A 15,337-nucleotide genomic window follows, 5' to 3' on the forward strand; every position below is an offset into this window, starting at 1 on the left:
TCCTTATTTTCTTTCTGATGAACCGAGGAAATACAGTGTCGAGTGTGATCTCTTGAGATCGATGGTACATATTTATGAGTAGTGCATTTTTTACACAGAATGTACTCCACCGAACGGCATGCTGGGTAAAGCACGCTCTCCATCGTTCACTGCAATATTTAACCCTCTGAACATCAAGCTGTTTAGATGCGTTTTTTGCTCCTGAATCATTTTTCTCTCTGTGGTCTTGATTTTCACTTCAATATAAAAGTCCTGCTCCTCTTTGGAAACAGCACAATCATGACTAGAAGTAGAGAGAACTCAAACATGTCTTTAGTGCAGAATAACACAGTTATAATGACATAAATGATAACAAAGAAAAAATGCAAGTTCAATCTCTGTGATAATTTATTTGACAAAAAGTGGAAAACAATGGAATCTATATATCCAACGTTTCTCCAAGTGTTCACAAATGTTACCAATGTTGCCTATATTGAGATATTCTCCTATTTACAACCTCTACTTTCAGCCTCTACTCTCCTCTCCTCTATGAACTGTGTTGAGTCAGAATCTTGCTGAGTATTTGTCACATGACCGTTGGTCTCAGTCGAGTCAATCATGGCTTCCTAGTTGCGCTGAAGAGCTCAGAATTTTTGTTTTTAAACGGTATCAGGTTACTTTAAACAGTTTGTTTAGGGCAAATATTTTAATTGAGACGTAGAATAAAATATTTTTGTGCGAAAAAAGTCCAATTAATAAAACATCACGACAAATATTCATCTCCAATATATCGGAAGTTAATTATTTCACAACATAATAAAAAAGGAAGAAATGTTTTGTTGTGCAAAACAAAAAGCATATGACAGCATGTGAAACAATGTGACCATGCATTTCTTTATAAACACACAGCACAGTTGGCAGCTGACAGGTCACAGGTTTGACCTTACATGTCAACTCACTGTGACAGACAGCTACAGCTAAAACTCATCTGATCACTAATAACACACATTTTTGCATGATCAATAGACTTACTGTAGATTATTTCAAATGTTTTGACAGCGTATTATGAGATCACTGTTTTCTATGACAACCTTGTTTCTTATAAACACAAAACAATCTTTTTGTATCCCAACAAAACAAAACAAACTTATGAAAGCCACAAGGAAATAACATTTTAAAGGTCATTTTAACCCACGACTCCTCTGACTCTGAATGTGACTTCATTTTCTTTATCGCACTGACAGCATGTTTTATTTTTTCCCAGAGGGAAGCAGAACATTTCTGTTCTTTTCATTTCTGGATGTTGTGAATATTTTTAAACAAATCAATCATTTCACTCAATACAGAACTCCCCCCAAAACTTTCACTTCACCTCAAAAAAATACCCAAATTGCTGTGAGTTTTCTTTTTGTTTCACATTTGTTTTCTCAGTCAATGATCCATTCATTCACATAGTTAAGCAGATGTCATCAGAGTAAAGTAGAAACTGTGATCAAATACCTAAAGTATGATTGCAATGTGATCTGGACAGCACCCATGAAACACAAGTGGATGACTAAAAGCCCTTGAACATTCCAAAAGTACTTTCTGTTGTTTAATATTCATGGGAAGTAAAACTAGACTAAATGTCACAGTGAGCAAAAGCAAAACTGAATACAAGAGATCTTTTTTGTTTTGTAATGACATTAATTATGTGTAGGTCACCGACTCAAATGACTCTGCAGAAGCCACAGGAATTTATTGTCTCCAACCGGAAACACTTTAAACTGAATATATAACATTATGGATAACTTTGTAAAGTACAAAACATACAATTAATATGCTCTCCTAAAAGCCACCAGACTAGCAGTCAGAAAACAGTCACCAACTCTGGTTTTCTTCAAAATAAACCAGTTTCATGCGCTCCTCAAACTCACCAGACTCCATTGACAAAAACAGCGGTTTTACCTTGCCGATCATCGTAAAACACACTTCAATCTAAATTGACAGAAGCAAATAAACTCTTGCTCCAACAATCACCAACTCTGGTTTGGCCTGAATAAAACCCTGAATTTACAGAATTAAATGTGAAAAGAAAACAGCTGTTTTAGGCTCTCTGCAAAGCTACCAGCGTATTACCCCGTCCATCATCGTAAAATACACTTCATTCAAACTGGACAGAAATAATATAAAACTTATCAAAACTGTCTTCGTTAGTCTTTCATCTATTCAAACAATCATCAACTCTGGTTTAAGAGTCAAATTTGGGCCATTTATTATCATTATCCTGTATTATATTTGACATAAACATTTATTGTTAGGTTTATAAGATGTCAGAAAACAGTCCAAAAAAAGTCAGTAAAACCTCAGACCACAGTCCAATGTGACGTCTTCAAATCTCTGGGTTCGTCCGAAACAGCAGTCCAAAGACATTAAATGTATTATTATGTAAAATACAGAAAACTTGACAATAACTGTGGATTTTGTCCCCCATCTCTAAACAGTGGAAGCACCTCAGGAAAATGAGCAATGATTACAGAAACCCAAACCTGTTTTGGAAAAGTTTTGGAAAAGTTTTGGAAAAGTGACGCACAAATCTTATCTACAGAAAACAGGAAATTCCTCTCGAATCAAGCATCGGTCTGGTTATATTGTTCATTTCCTCTTCACTGCTTTTCTCTCTCAGGGCGAGGAAGGATTCGGCGGTCTACCAGGAAGTGACGGCGACCCCGGAGAAGATGTGAGTTGATTAGAGTTCAGTCGGCCATCTTTACTCCTCCCCTTCCCCTTCCGCAAACCCTCCGTTCATCCGCTGTTGTTTGTCCTCTTCAGGGTCCCATAGGAGTCCCCGGTGTGATCGGAGAGCCTGGACTGTTTGGATCCAAGGTAACGAACATAAAGGCTCAAAACTGCAGAAACATGGAGTACTTTAATAATACACATGGTAAAACTACACATGTACTTTTATCAAGGTTTAGTTCAGTTTGGCCCTAAAAGAAATCAGTTGCAACTACAAACGCTCTCCTCTTAAAGGGACAGTAGTGATGTTTAGAGGTGTGCGCGGAATCTTCAAAGACACCAGACTCCATTGACAAAAACTGTAATTTTACCTCTCAGAACACAAGAGTTGCTGGTTTACTGCTGCCTCTATCTTTTAGTTTGTTTGTGTTATTGTGTGACTTTGGTGTTTTAAAGGGTTAATTCAGATTCACCAAAATCACACAATAACACAAACGCAGAACAACAACCCCTTTCTTCTGCAAGCTAGATAGAGTCTGGTGTGGAAAGGTCTGTCTGACAGCAAGGTAAAGAGGGGAAAATATTCTAAATATACAACACTTAAACTTTGTTTTAGGTGTCTGAAACTGATTTTGCTGTTTTGTGAGTTTCTCCAAAAAGGGGGCGTGCCCATCAACATCTACTGTAGTAATACACCACTTAAAAAGAGCAGTTCCTTTATTACAATTCCTTCTATAACACCAATGTTTTGTTTACTTAAAGCTTATTTTTCCCTTAGTTTCCGTTCAGTTTTAGTTTATTATTTAGTTTAGTTAAATTCTGTGTTAGAGGTATTTAACACTGTCAATTTGCAGATGAAAGCAATCTTTTTTTATGATGACATCAATTTTCTTCAGCATTTCCTTCTTCCTCATTGTAGGATTTTTTCAGCTCAGGGTCTTTAGTTTCAATTTAATTTGAGTCATTCAGTATTGTTATGGCTGAATGAATGATGAGGGTGAAACTCTGACCTGATCCCCCTCATTGTGATACTATATGATTGTTCTTTGTATGTACAGGAAATTCTTAGAAAATAAGATAAGATAAGATAAGATAATCCTTTATTAGTCCCACAGCGGGGAAATTTGCAGGCTTAAGATAAAATAAAATAAAATAATCCTTTGTTAGTCCCGCAGTGGGGAAATTTGCAGGATTACAGCAGCAGACAAGAGACATAGTAAAAAAACAAGATCAAAACAAGTATTATAAATAAGTAAATAAGTAATAACAGTAAAGAATATTAAATAAGTAAAAAACTAAAATATTATAAACAGACAGAATAATTTAATAATTTTGGTATTGCACAGACAATGAGCTTTTCAGCGTCTCTTCTCATCTGTTGTTTTCTATTTAACTGCACATAATGCCGGATCACGATTCTGTTTTCCTGCAAAATGTTGACATGTCACAGTTGGAAAAAGCACAAAAATAAACACAAATTTCAGATTTTTTTAAATAGACTCGTTGGATAAAACAAACTATCATAGTGTCTCTTCTTCTTCTTCTGCAGGGCGGTAAGGGGGATCGTGGTGTGAAAGGACCCCGAGGCAGAGTGGGTGCCGTGGTGAGTGAACTCTAAACTCACAGGTTTGATTCCTGACTCATCTGAGAGGCAGTGTTTGATACCTGACTACATGGGACCTCCCTCACCTTTCTTTTCAGCCGCTCTTCTACTGAGTTCACACAATGTCATTTAATGTAATTAGTCATCGAAACTAAATACTAACTGCAAGGCGAGAATTCAAACTGCTGGGAATCTGAGAGTTTAAACTCTGGTCATTTATAATCTTCACAGGAGGCGTAGCTAACTACAAAATAACGCATTACTTATTTTATGGTCTCCTGGTTAAATAGAATGGATCTTAAACTGCTGCGTATCTGTGAGAAGCGCTAACAGTATTTTTTATGCAGGATCACTCGTCAAAAATCCAAAATTGTATGTGTTAGCCCAAAAAAACGATAGAAAAGCCAATTTCCCCAAAGCACGATGCTTGAGATCATACTTAATTACTGCTGAAGACCAAACCTGACTTACTAGGAAACAAATGGATGAACTTGTTGACTAAATAGTCGAGCAAATGTATTATTATTTTATAATTACTTCTTAATAAGTTGTTAAAACAGATTAAGAAAGATGCAAAAAAGAACAGAAATATGTAAAACTGAAGCACAATGTGAAAGTGAATGTTAATAATTTCATCTTTCATTAACAACTCAGGATTTGTTGTCAGCTGAGGACTGATTTTACTCACAATAATGCACTTTAAAATACTTTTAAATACACAGTTTAATAAACCTGCATGATGGTTTTTAACCCCCTGTCCTCAATCTGGCCTGCAAACATTCCAATCTTGTAATGCAGACATGAGCAATCGAAAACCTGATACATATCAGCCGATCGGAAGTAGGCGTAAAATATTACGACAGCCTTTTAATGCCGTTATCATGAATTCAGAGGCTGTCATATCGAGATTACGAGATATTCAAACCGTTGTTACGATGAAACAATAGGGTCGTTGTCTCTTGTTTCTTATCAGAGATAAGGAGTGTCGCAACACCAGCATAACTTCAGTCCTGGATTCATAACTGATTTACTGTTCAGTTACGAATCCTTCCTCCAGATCTGACAAATAAACCAGAAACTCATTTTTTTCTCCAGTAATTATCCCGTGATCTGAAACCAAAAAAACGTGTTTGCTGATGATAAATTGACTCGAGAAATCTGCTTTTTGTTTTTCAACATAGAGAAGAAAGATCTAACAAAATCTACATAAATGAACACGATATCGAGCTTTGTTATCTCGAGATAACAGCATTGAAAGTAAAAGAAAGAAATATAGAATAACGTGGAAGTTATTCCATAATGACTTCTGAAGAAAACAGTTAAGGTTGTAAAATTAAAATTGAAACTAACCTCAAAGTATCACATCGTATAAAAATGAATTTCAGAAAAATCCCAGAGTTAAGCTGTTGTTTTTGTTTTTCACATTGATGTGGTGAGACGAGGAGGAACTAAAAGAGTAAAAACAACAACAACGATCAAAGAGAAAACCACATGGCACATCTGGAACATCTAGAGAAGAGTTTGTCTGATGAAAATGATACATTTTCTGTTGATTTATAGAGAAAATGCAAAAACTACAAATTGACTTCCATCCATCCATTGATGATACAACTTTATTTCTGTTCTGTAGAAACTTAAAGTTAGGTTAATGTGAAAAATCTGAAAAATGCAAATAAAAACAAACAGTGGGACCATGAAAACAAAAGAGATCTAGATTTAAAGTGGAAGAAGTCAGTTCTAATTTTCAACTTTAATTAAAAAAAGAGCACCTAGATTTGGATTTTAATACAATTAATGACCGATGCCCAATAATATTAATCTGGATCTTTGAAACGTCTGCATGGTGGAAAGTTTGATTCTCATTTATCCGTAGTAAAACCTTTTCCAATCCAGGATTTTACATTGCAAAAGCAGCATTGATCTTTAAACAGATAAATGAGGTAAAACTTTATATACAGAGGGAAATAGTTATGTAGTAGTTGCAATACAAAAGCTGAAGAGTGCAAATATAAAGCTCTAAAATGACAATAACAAAAACTTGCAAATCCAAAATACATGCAATATTTACAATGCTAAAATTAAGTTAATAGTATAAGTATATATAATGTGTAAAATATAAAATAAAACCTAATATGGAGAGATGGGTGCAGAATACAAGGACAGAAACCGAGAAACTCTTATTTTGAAATGTCAAAGTGAATTTTTAACAGTCTACTCTGAACAAAACATTCATATTGTGAACAGATTAGTGACTTTTTCATGTCATATAACTCACAGTACAGTAAAGTTACTTTATCTGTTTGACTTCTCATTAACTCTGACATTAAATAACCACGAACAGAAACCCAGTTAGAAAAACCCAGACTGTGTTATGAGTTTAAATAAAGCTGTTGTTTATTCTTCCTTTTTTTGAGTGTGAAGGGTTTTTACCTGGTGAAAAGTGTTGAAGAGTAAATTTCTTTTACTTCCTCTAAAACTTTTTCCAATCTAGGATTTTACATTGCAAAAGCAGCATTGATCTTTTAACAGATAAGATGAAGTAAAACTTTATATACAGAGGGAAATAGTTATGTAGTAGTTGCAATACAAAAGCTGAAGAGTGCAAATATAAAGCTCTAAAATGACAATAACAAAAACTTGCAAATCCAAAATACATGCAATATTTACAATGCTAAAATTAAGTTAATAGTATAAGTATATATAATGTGTAAAATATAAAATAAAACCTAATATGGAGAGATGGGTGCAGAATACAAGGACAGAAACCGAGAAACTCTTATTTTGAAATGTCAAAGTGAATTTTTAACAGTCTACTCTGAACAAAACATTCATATTGTGAACAGATTAGTGACTTTTCCACGTCATATAACTCACAGTACAGTAAAGTTACTTTATCTGTTTGACTTTTAACTCTGACATTAAATAACCGGGGACAGAAACCCAGTTAGAAAAACCCAGACTGTGTTATGAGTTTAAATAAAGTTTATTCTTCCTTTTTTTGAGTGTGAAGGGTTTTTACCTGGTGAAAAGTGTTGAAGCGTAAATGTCTTTTACTTCCTCTTAACCTTTCTCTAACTGATATATTTATATACAGAAAAGTCCAGAGGAAGTGAAAGACATTTACGCTTCAAAACATTCTATTATATTTATAAGATAAGATAATCCTTTATTAGTCCTGCAGCGGGGAAATTTGCAGGCTTACAGCAGCATAGAGTAAAGTGCACATAGTAGACATAGTAAAAGAAAGACAAGATAAAAATAAAATGAAATAAAAACAAGTATTATAAATAAGCAATAAAAAACAGTAATAAATTAGTCCAGTCCAGTTTATTGTTCAAGTGAATATTATATATTAATATTATATATATATATATATATATATATATATATATATATATATATATATATACAAGAAATGCAGCCCAAATAGCATTACAATAAGGAAAAATAGACAGAATGAACATAACAACAGGAATAGTATAGTATAATTGATGTAAAAAATGTAATAAAATACATAGAATGCATAAGATGAGCGATGGGAAATAAAACCCACTGAATAATAGAGATAAAAATAAATGTTTTAATCAGTTCTCATATTTGCAGTTTGCACATAATACATCACTAAAAACTGCAGCATCTTTTCTCAGAATTCATGACTCAGAGTTCTATTAAAGAAAACAGCAAAACCCCAAAAGATATGCACGTTAAACGTAACATATTTATCGTTAATTAATCCCATTGATTGAGTTTTATTCCATCTGTTTGTTCAACAGGGAGCTGGAGGAGAGCAAGGAGATGCCGGAGTACCAGGGGCACTCGGGTCAAAGGGCCTTCAGGGCCCGACTGTGAGTTCAGCACAATCAGTTATCAATAAACACACTGATATTGATCCTTTATTGAATATCAGACGTTTTTTAATATGATCTGAAGTTAAGAAACAAAACCTGAACTGTGTCCTGGATTTTCTTCCAGGGGGCCAAAGGTGAGACGGGAACCGATGGAGACAAGGTGAGTGTTTGATCTCACATCATTAACCCCGAGGTTTACACCGTTAGCTCTGTTAGAGCTAACGGGAGCCAATCCTTCTGCTCACAACATCGAATTTAGAATCAGAATTAACTTTATTGACAAGGTATGCGTGCACATAAAAGGTTTCTTTGCATCTCTCTCAGTGTTCTTATAAATATATAGAATTAACCTTATAACTTATAGCATTTTTATGTTTAAATCATAGTTTTTTTACATTATTTTTATCCCTGGTGTTAATTGTATTTTATTCTTTTTATTTTTATTTATTGATTTGTATTGTTTTATTGTAATTTCTGGCCTTGCAGAATTTTTATTTATTGTTTTTTATTGTTTTATTGGATTCAGTTTTGCCCTGTGAAGCTTTTTGAGCTGCACGTTTGAATGAAAGGTGCTATATATAAATAAAGTTGAGTTGAACAGGTTTGGCCAGACGGGAGTTTCCCTCCGTTGTAACCGGCCTCTCACGTTGTACAAACCAATTATTATCTAATTGTTTACTATAAAACAACTCAACCATGTGACTCGAGGAACCAGTCAGCAGTTGTTCTTGTGAGAAAATGATCACAACTTCCTCTTCAATCACATGTTGTTGTTGTTGTTGATGAGATCTTTTTTTCCTGCAGGGTGCAACAGGGAAGAAAGGTATTAAAGGTGTCAAAGGACAAAAGGTAATATAATCAGTTTACCGTTTGATGATGAAACATATTTTAATTTCCATTTCACTACCTCTTTCCACACCTGTTGGGGATTTACTCACTGATCAGTTTCTTCCCCTTTTTTGTAACCTTTCAGGGAAGCGTGGGAGACGGAGGAGACAAAGGACAGGTGGTTACTTTATTTATTTTGACTCTGAAGCACATCTAATGCAGCCGAGGAGTTTCCAAGATAATCTATTCTTCAGAACACAAACAGAGAGCAGACGCCATGTTTTATTACAGACTTCTTTATAGCTTAGAGATAATATTTAATGATTAACGTCATGTTCATGACTTCTGTCCCAAGTGGCTTTTGAAAAGGAACATTAAAGGTGAAAAATAAAGTTGATCTTTGGCCTTTAGAAATATGTTTAAGTTTTATTTTGAAGGATTATTCAAAAAACAAAAATGATATATATACTACATGTATTCAAATCCGTTGTGTTTTCAATTATCTTCCACTAAAAACTGAGAAAAGCATTTCTTTTTTGAGCTGGCTTTGTGAACGGGGACGTTTTCATGTTGAAACAGGAAGTGAACGAACACAAACTCTTGACACAAAGATGGAAGAATTTAAACATCAGTATATCCTGTCGCTTTAGGAAACACAAACCAGGAAAAACAGCCTCAAAACAAAAGAATCGAGTTTCCTCATAGTTTTAGTTAAACAGTGTAGGAAGTGAAATTCTCATTCTGAGAAATATTTGAAACATTTTTAAAGTTTTGCACATTTTAATTCGATTTCAAACTTTTCAACACCTTCGTTGTAAACTGAAAAATTACAAAGATAAATATCGCTTTTAAAGATAAATAATTAAACCAACACTAGTTTGATTCATATTCCCTGAAATGCATACAAATTTAAAAATTCAAAACATTTAGGAAATCAAAACAACCCAACACAAGTTTGATTTACATTTCCTGGATTAAACAAAAAAAACATGATGTAAAAAAATAAATAAAATAAAAATAAAGCTATTGGTTTTTTGCAAATAAACTCTTCACGTATATGTTAAATAAAAAGTTTTATTCTATCTGGCAAAAAAAATTACACAATATGATCATATCATCACGATAATCAATAATTGATAATATTTACTAATGACTTAATCTTAGACTTGATCAGATGAGTCAATTTTAAATAAAACACCAGTATGATGAAATTTAGTTTAGTATTAACCAGATGAAAATATATTTAAACTTTGTGATGAATAATAGTTATAGAAAATAGAAAAGGTAATATATACAGTTTATATAGATAAAAAAAATTAAATAAACAAAATGATATGTACCAAATAAATAGGACCTTATCTGCACAATAGCATGTTTACAGTATAAACAGTAAGCAGCTGTTTGATATATAGAATAAACAATATTTACAGTTAAATGGTGTCAAACTTTAATTTGTTCTTCTTCGTCCTTACTTTCTTTCCTCGTTTTCTCCCGACAGCGTGGCCCAAAAGGTGCATTGGGTCGTGACGGCGTCCCCGGACCCATCGGACCGCCGGGCCTCCCCGGTACCAGAGGAGAGCGCGGTGCCATCGGTGACCTCGGTGTCAAAGGTCAATTAGGACCCAAAGGAGTTCCAGGTCCCTCTGTGAGTTACAGTTCGGGCAGTTTTTTTAATGGACTTTAAAGTTTTTTTGTTTTTCTTTTCAAGATCATGACTATAAAATGTATAAAAAATATAAAATTAGTTTTATTTTTAATAATTAGTAATTAAATAATTTTAAAAACAGAGATTTCCATGAATTTGATACTTAATCTGAATTTTTTTTAAAGTATAAAAAACTTTTTAAAGATTTTGTTCACCATCTTTTGTCCTCAAGTACTTTATCGTTTATTTTTTCACTTTATATAATTCAGTCGAGCTCTGACAAACACTGTAAACACTTTGTTAAGTGCAATTAAAATGATGTAGTTTCTTGCAGATTAAATCTTAATTCTTTGGTTAAAGTAACATCTTTCTCTAAAAATAGAATATTGTCTTTTTCAGCCGTCCGTTAGCTTTAGACCAAAAAAACCACAATAATTATGAAATATTTTTATGAAGCAAAAACATCTTTATGTAATCAAAATAATGTTTTCTTTCCTGCAGACTAAATCTGCTCTCATAATTTAACTAACATTTTTCCTTCAACCGTATTTACAGCTTTATATTAAACAATCTAGAATCTTTACAAATAATAACCACCTTTAAATAATATAAACAATGCAGCAGTTGTGTCCATATGTAAAGAAGATGCTTTAGTTTTTCATGAAGGATTTTATTGAGTTTTAAATGATTAATGTACGTTAACTTAAATTATAGTTTTTAAAGATGTTTCCACTTTTATTAACAAATATGTAAAGCAAGTTAAACTCATCAGAAGTATCCATTTATTTGCATATATTGTCCTAAATGCTCAAACTGGATTTTAAGATTAAAGGACTTGTTAAAGTTGGTGTTTTGATAACCTGAGTGGTTTCTGTCCTGCAGGGTCCTGGTCTGACCGATGAGCAAGTCCTGCAGCTCTGCAGAGGCGTGGTCACGTCCCAGCTCTCCCAGTACGCCTCCTCCATCCGGGCCAAGTGCTCCCAGGGCTGCCCCGTCAACAACCGGACCCTCATCGGACCGCCGGGGGCAGAAGGCTCGTCGGGGTCAACGGGGAAATCTGTAAGACGGTTTATGGTTCAGTTCACCAGACCTCCAGGGGAAATGTCAATATTAGTCCGCTCCATTTTTTCAATACTACCCCTTAAAGTCAGATTTGACAAAAAAAGCTTAAAATGTCAATAAAACATACTGTAATTTCAGTTTGTACACAAAAAAGCATACATTAAATGAAAAGAAGATTCATTTAAGCTGATTTTTTATTTTATAAATTTGTGTTTTTTTGTGTATATTCTTGATTGTTACCATAACGACGGCGTATTAGAGCCATTGTTGGTGAAAATTTACAGAACCGTGAGATGGAGGCAAAATTCTAATTAAAGAACTCTGAATTTTTTAGATTAAAGTCGTAAATTTACAAGAAAAAAAAAGGCATGTTAAATTTACGATAAAAAAAATCTCAAATCAGGATTTTGTTTTCTTCAAAACAGTCTCTGCAAAGTAGGCTATGCACAATGTGAAACAATCATGTCAGGATTATCCTGGCCAAATGCCATTAACGATATTATCCCGATTATCATTAAAATATCTTAAAATTGGCAATAAAACATTCTGAATTTAAATTTTTACACAAAAATGCACCATTTATTAAATAGGAGATTCATTTAAGAAGATTTATTATTTAAATTATTAGAAAAATACTTTTTTTTCCTGATATTAACATGTTACATATATTCTTCCTTTAGACTAAATCTGTTCTTAGATTTAAGTGACATTTTTCTTTAGCAGTATTAACAGCTTTTTTTTTCAGTTGTTCTATAGCTCATCATTAAACATATTTACATAATTTTAATAAAATTAATCATGATCTCAAAGGCATCCACGAATTGCATAAAAAACGTAAAGAATTTAGAGAAAAATACAGAAGAAAATGTCAAATAAAAGCCGTTTCACATTTTAGTGGTTGAAAATATGTACATACATGTTAAAAAACAAACAAAAAGCTTCACTTTGTCACACAATTTATTTTCAGTTGTCTATAAAATCCGTAACATCATATATTGTATTCCTCTTCAGGGACAAAAATAAGATTAAATTGTCGGTTATCATCAACCTAAAATTACTGAATTTAGGACTAATTGAACCGTTTCTGTCTCCACCAATCAGGGCAAAGCAGGAAAAGCCGGAACGAAAGGAGCCAGAGGAGCTCCAGGTGACCGAGGACTGGAGGGACAGAAAGGAGCTCCAGGTGACAGAGGTAACATCACACCTTCATTATTCATACATTCTGTTAAACCTCTGTGTCCATGAGATTATATCTGATTCAAGAATATTGAAAATGTAATAGAAGCGCACATATTATTATTTATTCAAGTTGAAAAAAATCCATAATTCAAAGGGAATAAAAACCTTAAATGTAAGGAGCAAAAGAAGAATTTTTAACACTTAAATTAAAATCTTCAACCTCTAATCAACTGAAAAACATGTTTTCTCTGAATGCAGTGTCCTGTGAGTCGCTTTGTGTTTTTTCTCAACAGGTCAAAAGGGACCTAAAGGCAGCACAGGTGATCCAGGTAAAGGCCTGGCGGGACCCGACGGATCACAAGGCCTCAGAGGTGAGACACACCTGTTCATCTCCACACAATCATTAACACTTTAACGTCTCCTGAAGGTTGTAGAAGCTGCAGGAGACGAGTTCCAACTCACGTTTCATGATTCAGCAGAGTTTAATTTGATTCAATCGCATTTTATGTTAATGCTTTAGGTGCTTCTTTCTTTGTGTATTTTATAGGATGGGAAATTATGACAGTGTATTAGGGCCATTGTAGGTAAACAATGTAGATTGAACTGAAGGGTGAATACTACCAGAAACATTATCTGAGATTAGTTAGTTGTTTTTTTCTGAATAGGCCCAAATCATGATCTTTCAAAGTGAAACGTAATGGTTTCTTTTTTTATTAATTTGTGCCTTTAAAATATGATTTTTCTCTAAATGTTATTCTGCTCCGTCATTTTACTATTTTCTTGTTTGAATTTTTTTTCCCACTTTATTTTTTATTTTTTAAAAACAAAACAAACAAACATTTACACATATGGTCAAATTAAACCAAAAAAAAAATCTTGGAATGTTGTCCCAGCATAAAAACATAAATCCTTGACAATGACAAAAATAAAATAATAAATAAATAAATAAATAAATAAATAAATAAATAAATAAATAAATAAATAAATAAAAATAAATAAAAATAAAATAAAATAAACATATTTACAATTACAGAGAATGTTTACGGAGCAAATCAAGCACAATCTACTCCAATACAATAATTTATTTTGTTTTAATGCATCAATTTAGAACATCGATGAAAAGACAGGTGAGTTCTTTTTTTGAATGATTAGAAGTTTTATCTTTTTGTTTTTACCACCCTCGAACCTGAAATCATCACCCCTATTTTTACACCAATTTATAAAGTCCACAAATTGTTCAATATCATATCGAACTTCATCATTTTAAGAAAATATAGTTTGTAAAAAGCTACTATAGGTTATCTTATTAGGTAAACATAATGTTCTTCTCCTTTTGAACTTGTTTTTCACCTTATATTTAAATTTCCTTGTTAAATTAAGGGGCCAGACTTTCTTCTAGCTATTCTAAATCTTATATATTTTGTCATTTCCTCTCCGCAGGTTTTCCAGGTCACCCAGCAGAACCCAAAAACGGCATGGAGGGTCCACGAGGTCCCCGCGGCTTCCCTGGTGCAGTCGGTCAGTCCGGCATGCTCGGGAACTTCGGTGTGCCGGGATTTTGCGAGGCGCGGGACTGCAGCATTCATGCGCCGGTGCCACGTAAAGAGCAGGGTCTGGTGAAAGGCCCGGTCAGTTCATAAATCTGAACACGAGCAACGAGCACCTCCGCGAGATAGTAAAACGTTCAAGAGATTCGACTGGCGGCAACTTCAAGGTTCATCTTATTGAATTCCAGCTGCAGTAAAGTCAGTTAAAATGGGACAAATGTTTTTAGTTATATAGTTTGTTTAAAAGCTGCAAATGATTTGAATCTCCGTTGAAAATGTCAGAGGACCAAGTGTTGTACCCTGGGGTGCTCCGGTGGTCGGCAGGTTTGCTAAGAAATGGGAAACTGTGCAAGAAAAAGACTTTACAAAGGTTTCATAGTTCATAAATGTCAAAATAATATTACAGCTTTTCTCCAGAAACAATGATGTCTCATGTGGTTGTTTAATTTGATAAAAAACACTTCATGATTCCCCATTGAATCCTTTCTTCAGATTTTTTTTCTAATTTTCACCAAAGTCACAATGCAAAATAAACAAAAATAAAAAGGTGCTATGTAAATATTTTGTAAAGTATCTCAAATACATGTACTGTGCTCTGAAATATGTTTCAGATAAACTGTCTGTCTGTTTTTAAATCTGAGTCTTCAGTTTGTAGTGTTTTTGCTTTTTAATTCTTTAAAAAAGTTAAGTCACATAAATAAATTGGTTTCAGACTTCTGAATCGCTGAATAATCATCTATTGTGATTATTAGGCTTTCAAGGTAAAGCAGTAATCTGATTATTGTTTGTATGGGTTTCATGATTTTATCCTCCAGACTTTTTAACTATTGAAATTATTAGTAATGAATGAATATCTGAGAAAATAAAATAATTCTGTTTGTATCCAAGTTGAAAACCCCTCAGACATCTATAACTGAACCTAACAATC

The 15,337-nt window shown here is 33.5% G+C and overlaps 1 protein-coding gene across 2 annotated transcripts in view; it reads left to right on the forward strand.

Moving 5' to 3' along the window:
• Positions 1-15,130, forward strand: part of zgc:113232 (uncharacterized protein LOC541546 homolog) — a 30,503-nt gene extending 15,373 nt beyond the window's left edge. For both annotated transcript variants that reach the window (XM_054620909.1, XM_054620908.1), the window contains 12 exons: positions 2,645-2,698; positions 2,791-2,844; positions 4,247-4,300; positions 8,074-8,145; positions 8,273-8,308; positions 8,953-8,997; positions 9,122-9,154; positions 10,475-10,621; positions 11,504-11,680; positions 12,785-12,875; positions 13,156-13,233; positions 14,303-15,130. In XM_054620909.1, the coding sequence (XP_054476884.1) occupies positions 2,645-2,698; positions 2,791-2,844; positions 4,247-4,300; positions 8,074-8,145; positions 8,273-8,308; positions 8,953-8,997; positions 9,122-9,154; positions 10,475-10,621; positions 11,504-11,680; positions 12,785-12,875; positions 13,156-13,233; positions 14,303-14,502 (1,041 nt within the window). In that variant the 3' untranslated portion in view covers positions 14,503-15,130. The remainder of the gene's footprint in view (positions 1-2,644; positions 2,699-2,790; positions 2,845-4,246; positions 4,301-8,073; positions 8,146-8,272; positions 8,309-8,952; positions 8,998-9,121; positions 9,155-10,474; positions 10,622-11,503; positions 11,681-12,784; positions 12,876-13,155; positions 13,234-14,302) is intronic.
• The last annotated feature ends 207 nt before the right edge of the window (positions 15,131-15,337 follow it).

The sequence above is a fragment of the Anoplopoma fimbria genome, chromosome 20 (genome assembly GCF_027596085.1).
Source record: "Anoplopoma fimbria isolate UVic2021 breed Golden Eagle Sablefish chromosome 20, Afim_UVic_2022, whole genome shotgun sequence".
NCBI classification, from domain to species: domain Eukaryota; kingdom Metazoa; phylum Chordata; class Actinopteri; order Perciformes; family Anoplopomatidae; genus Anoplopoma; species Anoplopoma fimbria.